General features: G+C 38.4%; 1 protein-coding gene across 1 annotated transcript in view; it reads left to right on the top strand.

Annotated features, from left to right (window-relative positions):
- The window catches only part of LOC149279446 (transforming growth factor beta receptor type 3-like), a 100,817-nt gene that overhangs the window by 82,601 nt on the left and 3,783 nt on the right, over window positions 1-14,433 (top strand). Inside the window, exons 14-17 of the mRNA XM_089501217.1 lie at window positions 808-928; window positions 1,593-1,606; window positions 2,614-2,635; window positions 6,443-6,550. Coding sequence (XP_089357343.1) covers window positions 808-928; window positions 1,593-1,606; window positions 2,614-2,635; window positions 6,443-6,550 — 265 coding nt within the window. The remainder of the gene's footprint in view (window positions 1-807; window positions 929-1,592; window positions 1,607-2,613; window positions 2,636-6,442; window positions 6,551-14,433) is intronic.

Raw genomic sequence — 14,433 nt, forward strand, 5'->3', positions numbered from 1 at the left:
TTTACTTTATATGTGATAAAGGTCTTATCAAACAATTGTTGACATTGTTACAATGTCAGTGTGTGTTTCTCTGGACGTAAACCGTGTCAATGAAGGCTTGGTTTGGGTCTGAAGTGATCATTTCCCTAGTTTGTATGCACATATATGTTAGTTGTAGTCCAAATCCCACGTTCTTGTTCTGTTCTTTTAGAAGGTTGCCTTTACAGGCCCTACAATCACAAATAGGGGTTATCTTAAGTAGGTTTTCAAGCCACTAGGCCAAGAAGATATATTGCCAATGTTTAGTGTCAGGTTACTTGTACTTAGAAGTGTGTTTTGTCTCATTTGTGCAACAAGAAACACAAGTGGGGGCTTACATCACTTAGGATTCCGCTGGGGCTTGGGTTCTGGAATGAAGGAAACTTAAGAGATGATTACCTTGTTCCCCCTGTTGTTTTTCTGTGTATTACTAACATCTTTTAAGGCATGGCCAGTGCTGTGCTATCAAAACAGTGACATGTTATAAATAAGGCGCTCTGCTTTATAAATAACATGTAACAGTTATGGCTATATTGCTGCTTAACATATGCATGTAATGCGGAATGCCTTTGCTGTCTGCAGAAGGGTTAAAAGTCCTCTACGTTTAAAGAAAACACTCATGAAAATGTAAAGTAATGTTTTATTTTGTTGGTGCTTGATAATACTAGAGTCTGTTACTTCTCAGCACACTGTACCAAGTCAGGGTGATAATCGAGGCATTTCCACATCTGTTTTCGAGATACCGTGTTCTGTGCTTTCTAAATCCCTGACTGCGTCTTATCTTTACAGTGTATTGATCCTGAGAAAGCTTGCACGTCTCTTGATGGGAGGATGATAATGGCAATGATGAACAACAAGAAGACATTTACGAAGCCTTTGGTAGTGGTCACAGAAGTAGACAATACTCAAGGTAATTCTGCGCGGCTCAGGGCAATCCCTGCATGTCCACGATTCTAAATCGTTGGGTAGTACTAATGAAATATCTCAAATGATAGCTTGGTTTGTTAAACTTTTTCTTCTTAGTCCCCCACAATACCCCGGGGAACTGTTTTAGTGAAATGTATACACCAGCAGCCTCAGCAGGAGTTAGCGGATGGTATAACATGCCTAGAATATTTGGGCCACAGGATTTAGCTGCACATAAACATTTCAGCACTACAGATATCCTTAAATGGGGATGTATCTGAATTTTGTCAGGGCACTATTCCACACATGACTAATTACAATTCATTATAATAATTTTTGATATATTGCTGCTTGTAAAACGTGCTTAAATATGATTATTGAACAAAAACAACACAGATCTGTGACATACTATTATTTCATACTTCACAAATCATTGTGCAAACCGAGTCTTGTTGCTGAAACCATTAAAAAAAAAGAAAAAAAAAAAAGCTTTCCACCTAGCATCCAATAAATAGGCATTTTCTCCCCTTGAGGCTCCCCATGTTAGGGCATCATCAGTACTTCATTCGCTCGGACCTTTGACTTTATTACTGCTGGTCCCCAAATTATTATTCCATTTCACAATGACCTGCTTTGTGTTAAATTGTCTCTCGGAGTCCATAAATAAGGTCCCAGAAGTCAAGTAATGGTTGATAATTTTGTGTACTTAAGAGTACTCACGGTATGTAACACTGGAGTGTCCATTTAAAATATATTTCTGGGTATTTGTCAAATACTGCTTCAGGCCCTAATGGGTTAATAGATCTTTTGTGCTTGTGATGATAGTTTTTTTGTTAGGTGGTCTGCGGTTAGTCTGCTGCCAGCAAGTCCCCAAAAAGCTATGTACAGTACATGCACATGATACCGCCGCTAACGCCGTGAGATTACTGGTGTTGTTGATCACGCAGTGACATGCACTGATAACGCTGGGGAGGAAAGAATGTAACTTTGCAAGATAGAGATATTATGAAACCCAGGCTCTTAACATCTCTGACTGAGGATTTATCTTGTTTTCAGTTAGAATACGGGGACATTTTCCTTAAATATTTATAAACATGTGAAAGGGGCACTATTAAATTGTTTCCTTTTTTGAGAGGCTTGAAATAAATTTAACAAGAGCTGTCTTATTAAGGAAGCACTGGATTTCAATATAAGAATTAGGTTCTTGCTGTCTTAATGAGCCCGCTGGGTGGCTGCAGTGCAATACTCATTTGAGCTTTTAGGAGTGAAAGAATAACGATTGAAAAGTAAAAATGTAGGAAATGAGTGCATTCACCAGGTTTGGAATATAAAATGAAGTTGGCTCTTTCCTACAACAACCCAGTAGACAAAAAATGTGTGTATTCCTTAGTGGTTCGGTAAATGTTGTGGTACATTATTCAATGTATATTCGGATTTTCTGTTTAGTTATATCGTCAGGATTTCTGTTATCGGTGACACCTGGAGCACGCTGTAACCTTTCCATTACTAGTTATTAGTCCTCACTACTGCCTCACGTCCACATGGCGTATCTTGTGTTTTTATCACTCCGCTAGTTACTTGTGCCTAAAAACACTAAAGGGAGAGTTGTGTTTATTATACACTATCCGTAAGACACATCTGCTACAGGGAGAACGTGGCTGTCCTTGTTTAATGTATAGTTAAATCAAGGAGGTTTCTCCAAACTGTCCTCGTCCATTGAGTTATGTGTTATGCGGTGTCAGCTGAACACTTAGAGCTGGAGAAACCAGCTGGTGTTTTCCCTTAATAATAAAAGTGAGAGAGTTAAAAACCACAACTCTCCTGCCCACGCTCCCTTTTCTGAAAAGACCCTGTTCTGTACGTACCGGTGTTCCAGGGTTATGGAACTTAACCTCCTGAGGTTACATTTGTCCCATATACCATATTCAGTGAATAAAACCATTTTACTTTGAGATGCAAAGCCACATTCTGATTAAGACACAAATTATATATATATATATATATATATATATATATATAAATATATATATATATATATGTATATCACGCACACTTGAGTTTGTCTGTTATGCTATTGTCCAGCCAATAACTCTTACCGCCAGTATACACTTCTTAAGCACATTAAGCATGTTCATCTTTTTCTAACTCTGATTCAAGTCTAATTGTGACTTTCTGATTTCCAACAGATTCCTCTGTCAATGCAAATCGCCCAAGTGCTCCGCAACGTAAGTTTTATTGTGAAATGTTTTAATAGTCATGTAATAATCAGATGAATTTATTCTGAACAAATCTCACAGAGGTTCACAGACAAGGTTTGATTTTATAATAATTCTGTCCTGAATGGGGAGCAAAAATATTATCATCTAACAGTGCTAGCTCCTAGCTGTGGGTAGAAACCTTTAAAAGAAATGTTTCCATCGTTTAAGTAAAGCGAGGAAACATTTAGGGCTGAAACAACTAATCGATAAAATCGATAATAATCGATAATGAAAATCGTTGTCAACGATTTTCATTATCGATTAATCGAATCGATTTTTATCGATTATAAAAATAATAATCCGACCTCAAACAGAGGCAGGGGGACCTGGATTCCCCTCACTGTCGGCCGGTCTCTCACTTCCGTCTCTCTCCCCCTCCCATACACCCCTCTGACTCCTCCCCCCTCCCATACATCACTCTGCCTCTCTACCCGGCTCCGTTACTGACTTCATAGAAGCCTCAGCGTAAGTGAAGGGCAGTAACGGAGGCTGTCTGTGCGCATAGTTTAGACCCCCACCGGCTGACAGAGGATCATCCTCTCTGTCAGCCGGTGGGGGTCTGCATCGCACAGACAGCCTCCGTTACTGTCAGTAACGGAGCCGGGTAGAGAGGCAGAGCGGTGTATGGGAGGGGGGAGGAGTCAGAGGGGTGTATGGGAGCCACCCTCCCATACACCACTCTGGCTCCTCCCCCTCCCATACGTCACTCTGCCTCTCTACCCGGCTCCCTGGTGTCTTGTGAACCTCCGTGGCTGACAGGAGGCAGAGTTGAGTATGGGAGGGGGGAGGAGGCAGAGTGGAGTATGTGAGGAGCCAAAGTGATTTATAGGAGGGGGAGGAGCCAAAGTGATGTATGGGAGGGGGAGGAGGCAGAGTGGTGTATGGGAGGGGGAGGAGGCAGAGTGGTGTATGGGAGGGGGAGGAGCCAGAGTGGAGTATGGGAGGGGGCAAAGTGGTATATGGGAGGGGGAGGAGGCAAAGTGATGTATGGGAGGGGGAGGAGGCAGAGTGGTGTATGGGAGGGGGAGGAGTCAGAGTGGAGTATGGGAGGGGGAGAAGGCAGAGTGGAGTATGGGAGGGGGCAGGAGGCAGAGTGGAGTATGGGAGGGGGAGGAGCCAAAGTGATGTATGGGAGGGGGAGGAGGCAGAGTGGTGTATGGGAGGGGGGAGGAGCCAGAGTGGTGTATGGGAGGGGGAGGAGCCAGAGTGGTGTATGGGAGGGGGAGGAGCCAGAATGGTGTATGGGAGGGGGAGGAGCCAGAGTGGTGTATGGGTGAGTTATAGTGGTGTATGGGGGGTATTATGAATTTCAGGGCATATAGGGGGTATAAGGCATATCGATATTAGGCATATCAGGGGGGCATAAAACATATCTGGGGGTAAAAGGTATATCAGGGGGCTCAGTGGCATATAGGGGGTATAAGGCATATCGATATTAGGCATATCAGGGGGGCATAAAACATATCTGGGGGTAAAAGGTATATCAGGGAGCTCAGTTGCATATCACTGGCATATAAGAGGTATAAGGCATATATAGGGGCAGAGTGGCAAGCTGGGGGTCAGATGTGCATAACCGGGGGCAGTTTGGTAAATAAAAAAAATTTAAACAAGGCTTTTTTCTCATAGTTTTTATTAAATATGAAAAATAGTTAACATATGAATTAATATTTACTAATAACTTTGTATTAAAACCTAGTTTGAGAAACACTGTGTTTGGGTTCTTGTAGCTTTTATTATTATGTCAGTAAAATAAGAAGGTGAATAGAGAGAGGCCATTGTGATAAAGAGATGAAAGTGTAAATTGTACGTTTTTTATTACATTATTTTAAATTGAAAAAAAATTAAAAATTTTTTATCCGATTAATCGAAAAAATAATCGGCCAAATAATCGATTATTAAAATAATCGTTAGTTGCAGCCCTAGAAACATTACCAAGTCCCAATAATTAGATATACTGTATTATACAAGTAGATTTATTACACACACATGACATAGTGAGCCACAAAAGCTCTCTAAGGCAAGCACTCCTATAAAAGAATATATATAGAATATATTTCTTTTGCGTTTGTGTAATGCCTCTATTGTATTCAGTAACTAAAAACCTGTTCTTAATCTACCAGCCTCTCTACCTGCCTCTATCTAGTCCATTCTCTCTTCTCCAACTCTGAAATTACCCCCTCTTCTGTCATGTAGAGCGGCAGAAAAGAAACACAATGCTTTACAGATATTTTATTGCTAGTATAGTGTTAACTGGAACATTAACCAGGGAAAAGTTTTAAGGACAACTTTAGTATTTTTCAATGCTATCATGAACTTTTCAGAATGTCATATCATATGTCTGGCCCAATGGTCACCAACTGGATGGCCACATAACTGATCATTCCCTTCCCGCAACCAAAAATCTAAGATATTTTTGGTATGACCATGCCCTTTTCTGTGCAATGCATTAAGGTGCTTTACATTATTTTTCCTGGACATCGTCCCTATTAAGATCTTTACAATTCCTATTGTAATGCTCCTTTGCTTCACGCTGTATTATTAGAATGAAGCGGATATGCCTTATTTAAAAAGAATAAATACCTTAAGGGTTTGAAATGAATAGGACCGTATTCCTGTGTACCAATACAGGGTGTCTCTGTGACTTTTCTAAGTGGAGGAAATGTTGTATTTTTTAGTCTTGGGTTAATTTCAAACATTTACAGTTTTGCCAGATTTGGAGAACAATGGGTTCTATTTCTGTGATTTCTGTCCTTCGCCTGACATCACTTATGCTACGAGCGGTTCCGTTCTCCACCTACAAATGGGAATGAGGCCAAATAGGTCTCATAGGTTACAAAATAAAATTGGCTGGAATGGCAGTACACATGTAAGAATAAGTGATATTTCCTTAAATCTTAGTAATACTGTCAGTGCCGCATTAAACTCCCATTGCAGTTAAGTGCTTCTGTAAGGAATCATTCTTCATCAACCCAAAATGTCTACAATTTTTTTCAAAGCCTCTCCTTTCTAACATCTACGTGGGAAGGTTTTTGTACCCAGGGCATGTTGATCCTTTAAGAAAAACACAGATAGACATTAGTGCGGAAACTGTGATTTATTGGCAACCCTGTAAAAAAAAAAAAGAGGGAGAAACTAAAAAGAACAACTATTTCATTGTAAATACCTCTGATGTACAGCCAGTGTAAATCCTTATGAAAATATAGTTTAAAAAAGTTCCTTATGCTTTTTACTAAAAATCTTTCTTTTATTTTTTTTAACAGCAGTTTTCTACGGCTTAGACACGCCAACAGTTGTAATAATTGCGTTTGCAGCATTTATAATTGGAGCATTGTTAACAGGAGCCTTGTGGTACATCTATTCTCATACAGGTATGTCTTATTATTATTATTATTTATTTTTTTATATAGTGCCATCAAATTCCGTAGCGCTGTACAATGGGTAGACAGGACATAACAATTTGACTTACAGAAACAAGAGGTGAGGAGAGCCCTGATCAAACCAGCTTACATCTTATTCGAGAACTGTAATATTTTAATATTTAACACATTGACATTGATGATTATCATTGACATGGCTTTTTGGGTTTGGAAGTCCTGGACATGGAAAACAACTTTCAGGGTTCAGGTATAGAGCAAAGCCTTTATTTTTTACATATACAGCTGCATTTACAGAAACAGAGAAATACATGTACCTTACATTACTTGTGTATTTAGTGTGTACAACTTTATAGCGTGACCGGCAAAGGAGAGCCGCTTGTCTTTCATCTGGAATATTGCCAATAGTAACAATGCTTCCTTGTGGCCATTTGAAGCAGCGTGGGCACGTTTATTGGCAGCAGAATAGATTGGGGGTTTAAATGACAGGAGAAGTTTAATAATTGAGGAGTAAAATGCGATAAAATATGAATGGGTGGCATTCAAGAATTTGAAAAGCGGAGAAAACATGATATTGGGAGGCAACAGGTTGCCGATTCAATAAGTGAATCCTTTAAAAAATGACATACACTATGGCAAGTTTACAAAACCAGTATAGCAAAAACCAAAAGCAAATCTCTAAAAATATCACTATATTATACTATAGTAGTATTTTTTCCAAACCGTGCATGGATTCAGTGTCACAATTTCACGGTTGATTTAGAAGTTGATGTACTGGGCTGATTTCACTGCAAATAAAGCATAAAACTGGATTTTACATATTAATTCCTCTCCCACAAAGACAGCTGCAAACGTTAATTGGAACGAAAGGCCTTTAGCTGCCCTTTTCATTCGTATCGTGTACGGTCTCTACATTATTATTTGTCTGTATTGGAATATTATATGGACATAAGTGCTCATAAACATGCTTTATAATTCAGGTCTGTACAAAATATCTGCTCGTACTCTGGCCAATCACAGCTACAGTTTTTAATGCCAAAACTTGGATATGTAGACTTTCGACCAGACCAGAATAAACAAAGAAACAAAAATTGTCTCCTATATGCATTCCATAATCCTGCAAGAAAATCTACCTCTTGTGGCTTCGACTGCTTCATCATTCATAAAGCACTTGAATTATTTTACACCACAAATAATTTCCCTCTGATATTATTCATGACATATTGGAACAAATTGTGTATTGATTCTTCCAGTGTTTTTTTTATTGGCATTGTCAACTAGGAATTACAATGTAATATGTTAAAGTAATGATGGTGATCCTCAGTTAAAATTTGTAGACATGTAACATGGGAACTTTCATAGGCTGATGCATCCAAACCTTTCTATGTTTTGGAAAGGTTTAAAGGAAGCGGCCAATGGCTCTGCTTATAAGAGTTAAATGCAAAAAATAAATAAATAAGAAACTTCCCCTCTTTATTTGTAAAATTTAGTTTTTAGATATTGAGATATATATACTAGCCCCAGTTTTTTTTTTTTTATATTTTCAGTTATACTTTTTTCATTTTGTTTAATTAATTGTCATATCCGTATATTTAAAATACTTATTTTAGAGTGGTTTCATATCATGGATGTCATGCTCTCAGCCAGCTCAGACAATGAACGTTTCCTTTTAGAGATATGCATTCAACAAATTGATGATTTACCTATTTGTCACATTTTTCTTTCCAAAGCAGAAACAGATTATCCAACAAACACAATTCTAGTTAAAGCAACAGAAATACTACAGAACTCTGTGCAAAATAGTGGCATTTAGTAGCAATTGTTACTGAACTGTAAAGTAGAGGACTGCATTGGGAGGCGGGACCCGCCAAAAAACTTGCGGGCGGTCTTGCTGGGGCTGCGGGCGTAATCCCGCGCAGTCCCGCAAGGCTGTCTTCTCGCTGCTCCATAACAGTGTCTCCTATCTTGCTCCGCCCAGGAACAAGGCAGAGTCACGTGATGTGACGTCATTTCCTGTGACTCTGCCTTGTTCCTGGGCAGAGCAAGAGAAGAGACGCTGTGAGGGAACAACTTTCAGGACTGCGCGGCGGGCGTGATTGGCCACAAATGTCGCGGGAGCGGGCGGGATTGGCCACAAATGTGGCGGGAGCGGAACACCCACATTGCGGGAGCGGAATTAAAAAAAGAGGGAGCGGGCGGGAGCGGGATTAAAAAAGCAGTCCCGCGCGGGGCTCTACTGTAAAGTATAGGTTCAGAGTGCTCTGGTAATACTGCTAAGGTGCCACATTTCTCCCGAATATTCTTAGTTTGTTATGACTGTGCCAAATACAATCCTAGTTGTAGAAGATCATTTCTAACAAATCAGCCCCCCCCCATCCATCTCTTGTAAACCCATACAAACCACAACAGCAAAGCAGTACTCATGTGGTTTGCTACGTCAAGGGAGTATGTGAGGTAGCCTGGGCTATGTTTTATGTTCTTCAGGAAACTAAAATTTGACAAGTCTATAACTTTGACGTACGAAAGCTTGTTGGGATTTAATAGCAGAGTTTGGTTTGCTGAAGGCTTCTAATTCTCTGATTGCATGAAAATGTACATTAGTAGAATTTCTCTTTGCACCACATCACTGCCTCAGTATCTTAAATTACGCATTATGTTACAAACCAAAAGTGAGTGCTTACATTTATAACATTTTACATTTTAGAGATAGTTTATAATGAGCCAATGATGTTCACGGCAATGCCAATTTATTGACATACTCACAATTAGGCATGCATATGAAAAGAAACTTGGAAATGTATTCAGAAACCCACCAGGTTTAACCATTTGTTTGCTTTTGTATATTCCCAATTCTCTACATATGTTGCAAAGTATGGTATATACACTTACCCAAACTGCCTTTTACTTATATTAATGCTCCTTGCAATGCAAGGCTATTTCTTGCTTGAGTTAGAATCCTTGCCCACGATATTTTTTGCAGGACAGTTGATTTATAATAAAAATGTACATTAGTAGAATTTCTCTTTACTGAATATGGCAATATTTGTGATGAGAACTGTATCTGCCAATATATGTAGTCATTCTAACTTTAGCGGGACTACAATACACCTCTTACATTGCTAGTTAATTTTACTCTTCATTAATTTAATGTTTCGGCATCTCTAATGTTCCATTGCACAGAATTTGGTAATTCCCTTGATATTCAACTAAAGGCTGAGACATATCTATTATGCTTATTTATTCTGAAGCAGTCCAAAATATTACACTTTATAATTGCCTGTTGTAACTCTATGAATTGTTGCCAGTGCATTTCCAGACTTAGATGTTTGTACAGACATCTGGATGTTCATCACCGGATAGGGCTCCTTGGTCATCGTTGTTTCCATAATACGCTGATTAGATTTGGGTGGACTCGTGAAATGCCATCACAGTGTAGAAAAGGAGAAAAATATCCTTTTTAGTTTCTGCGCATTTAAGTAGTTTGACAACTTAAGTTCGGGGACATTTGGCTTTTTGATATTACTGCTATATTAATGTTTGGATCACAGTTTGTAATGTAGACATGTATATGTATTTTCTAATTTAAAGCTTGCACTACCAGAGATTAAATCTTCACCTACTCTAGGCATGTTTTAGGACACAAAAAATTTGTTACCAAGTTTTGTTTAAATAGCCATGAGTACTTTTATCCATTCATATATACGTTATTCATATAGATGTTTTACATATATTATAGCTAGTGTTGTAAAAAGAAGCGAGTGAACTATGCGGATCAGGTTGTTGGGCAAATGTTAGCAAACAGTATATTTTGTTTGTATTTGCAGATGGCAGCTGCTTCATTAATGACATAAACTAGAATGATGTTCTTGCAGCTGATGGGTGGTGTTTCCACACATATTTAAAGCTGTTGTGGTGTGTGACTCAATGCTTAAGGTACAGGCCCAGTCAGAGATTTATACTGTAATTGAGCAAATTGTTAAGTCATAAAAAAAATTGCTTTACTTTTTAAATTATTTCAAGATAATCTACCCTTAAATATTGGCGATGAGAATAAACGAGACCACTTTGCAATATACTACCTGAATGATAAGAATGTTGATATCTCTATACATATAAAGCCCATGTCAGCATTGGTCATTCCAAGTGGGACATAAAGCCAGCGTCCAATCATAGTTAATTTGCATCACTATGATTGGACCTTGTCCCACTTTGTGTTTCAGTTCCCACTCTCCGCACTGCCAGTTACCAGAGGCAAAGGATTGGTAGGGTCTTTGAGGGAGTTGGGTTAATATGGAGTCTAGCAGGAAAGGGTACTGCTCAAAGAGTAGTTCATATTCCTGTGTCAAATGTGTGTCCCTCTCATAGTGGATACAGTATGACTGTAACATAGTACTGCCCCTCCATGGGCTGTTTGTATTTATTAAGGCCCCAATATACAACTGCCTCCATCACAGTCTATGTTAACCCACCCACCTGGTACCCTAGTACCCATGAGCCAGCCTCACACCCCATTAAGTGCCCTTTCTATCTGAACAATCCCATGACTGCCTCAGTCCTTACCCCATTATATATAATATTTTATTATTATTTTTTAATCCTTGCAACCTCCCCCAGCTCTGAGGAGTGTTTCTATGAGAAACCCTCTGCAGGACCACTTGTGTTTCGTACTCACAGATTGATGGCATTCTTTTCCCTGAAAAGCACAAATCCCCTCCCTTGATGAGGCATTAGTGTTTGCCTTACCAATGCACACAACAAAAATAGATTTTTGCCCCTTGGAGCTGTTGGTGTCCATAATTTTTATGCTACTGTCTGTGAAAAAATGAAAAGCACTTGGTATGATTTATTCAATATCCTCAGAGCGTCACCTTGCAACATACCTAATTCTTCATAAAATATTGGCCTTGGAAACAAGCCAATAAACACATGTACCTTGTGGCAAAGCATTTGCTTACTTGTAATCTATCCACCAAAGAATGTGTCAAAAATCTGAGTATACTTATGTAACAGAAATGGTTTTTAAAGGACATTGTGAAGTTTTGGTGCTATAATGTTGTATTGGGAAGCTTTTTTAGGTACGTTCAAAGTTTAAAAACAAGATCTGTGTACAAAGCACTGTCTAGCCTCAGATATTGATCACTATAATTAGAATTGACTGCCTGCAGACGGCCATTACACATAGTTTGAAGAGTCGGGAGAGGCTAGCTATCCAGAATAGTGTTGATGAACTCCCTTCACCAGTTGGAATACTCTTAGCCAGACATGCAAAAGGAACAATAACACCTCCGTACTTGGTTTCATCTTTGTTATCCAGACACTCACAGTGACCTTCAGTGCAAATATAAAGTATTTCATAGTGTCTGAAGTGCAAATGATTTGGATGAGCTACGCAAAATGAAAGAACGGCATGTGGATTTGATCCAACTAGCACAAGGCTCACTAGATAACAAAACAAATTACCTAATATGCTTGGGTTTACTCTGCCAATTGGTACTTAAAATCAGCAAGCGGTAAAATGTCATATTAACAAAGTTGAAACGCCAAATTCAATTTTTTTGTGTGTTTTTTAAAATGTTTGTAAAGCTTTTAGTTGACTAGTCTGGAAAATAATTAAAAGAAAGTAAGCTTTTTATTGTGTTTAACAAAACAAATTATCCATAAATGAACATAATTGTTCAATTTAGAGTAAGTTTTAATTTTCTCTCATAGACGTCGCTATACATTATAAAATTATAGTTACACATGTGTTTACCCATATCTGTTGGGTCTGGAAATGACATAGTAAAACTTCAACATGATATGTATCCTCTATTTTCCCAAAGGGTGAATAAAACCTTTCTTGTTGCCAAAGGCAATCAGAATTTCCATGGATCAACATTATCTAAGCTTAAATTAGATTGTTATAATCCTGATTGCCTGCAATTGCTAGAATCCAGAACCACAGATCCACAACTTAACTGCCTTTGTCAAACAAAACAAAAACCACAAACAAACTTACCATTAAGTCTCTTATCCTGTTAGCCTAGTGCCCTAGTGGATATCACTTTTAATCTGTAAAATTCTATAGAAAAAAAAATCTCAAAACTATAGGCATTGTTTCTCCAAAGTCAATAATTTGTAATATCTTGTCTTCATAGCTGAGATCTTGCATTCCTTCAATTAATTTTCATGTTCCCACCCTAGCAAAAAGAACTTGTGCCTTTAACATCATTAATTTTCTTCACTTTTATTATGTACAGGAGAACCACTTTTCTGTCGACTATCCAAGAGCATTTCAGGTAGATATGATGATGTTATTGGTCAAAATGGGTTTGTGGCCGTAGAGATTGTTGGCCAGCTAGCTTTCCTCATTAATAGTCAATCAGCCGTCTTCCTGGTGGGAGGTTGGGAGTAGCAGGGATTGAGTTTTGTACACCACTTACTTCAGATAACAGAAACAAGTAAGATTGGATCCACCGAGGGAAAAGTTACCATATTATTTAATTTTTGTATAAATGCTTTAATGTTATGTTATGCAGTCAGTGTTACTTTGTGAAATGTAGCGTCCAACTCGCATAGATTAGCTGCTGGCTACCAACCTTCAGTGTAGGGTGCACTCACACCCATCCTGACCTTCTCGTTACTCACAAGTACTATAGTGGGAAGTACTCCAAAACGTTCTGCTTTCAAAAGAACAGTGATAGTAATTATAAAACATTATTATACGTGTGCCTGTGTGATATACATTGTGTCAGAAGTACCAAATAGATTAGGAATGCTTTGTAATGCATTGCTCTTCTCTCTAACAGTACATAAGTTAAGATAAAAGAGCTAATTGTGAAGAGCAGTATTTATTAAAATGAAGTAAACCAAAATACTTTGAAACAAAAGTTTACAAAATATGATGGCAGATAAGGGCCACTTGGTACATCTAATCTGCAATGTCCCTGTCTTCTGTAGAGAACTTGAGTTTCCTTGCTTCATTATGTAATACCAGACATGGCGAATGACTCTGATGTGGATCGTACAAACAAACGAGCATCTCATTTTTTTCTGACAATATAATCAGGTTCTGATGGAGTTTACTGGATGCTGCTATAACCGGAGTGATACCTCATCCAACAGAGCTATAATATAAGCATTGGTGATCCATGGCTTTAAGGTTTAGAGAAGCTGCAATGCCTAAATGCCTGATGGATTTACGGTTCGATTAAGCATAAAAGTGGTAACTTTTTAAGCTGGTAATGTTAACGCGTATGTTTAATTTTGCGTAAGATGGCACTTCATCTGAAACTGAACAGACAACTCATTGATGGTAGCAAAATGAATACTGGCCTGGTGAGGCATCAGTTATCAGATTCATGTGACACTGTTTGGTACTAAGCAACATTTTCCAGAAGTCTGACACTATCCAGAACTTTTTATTAAAGCCGATTGAAATTAACTGACATGGCAACTAATCATATTTGGCAAATGGACCTAAAAGCAAACTTTCAGACTTCCTGGATAGGGAGTAACAGGAAAAATGCCAAAGTGTGAATAATAAAGTACACTCTGTCACGTCCTGCTTGTTTACAAACCTTATAAAGGACATGCTCATCTTATTAGAGTAATGTCTGTAACGACGCAGTGATAGAACGCACGTACAGAGAATATGCCTGCAATCGTTAGTTCTCTATATATTCACTTCTGGAAAGTATCCCTAATATTTTAGCTGTTATCCATGATGTTAAGGTTTTATACAGCAAACTACAAACAGCATTATCCAAAAAAATAACTTGGCTGTTGCTGCTGTTCATCCTTTAGGCATTCAGACAAAAAAATTGTTGGTCCACCTTATGAACTACAAAAATATATTCATTAAAAGGCTTTAGAACATAGTATATGGGCAGCAAATG

This window comes from Sceloporus occidentalis, unplaced genomic scaffold (genome assembly GCF_023333645.1).
Source record: "Sceloporus occidentalis isolate IW3139 unplaced genomic scaffold, rSceOcc1.0.p SCAF_166, whole genome shotgun sequence".
NCBI classification, from domain to species: Eukaryota; Metazoa; Chordata; class Lepidosauria; order Squamata; family Phrynosomatidae; genus Sceloporus; species Sceloporus occidentalis.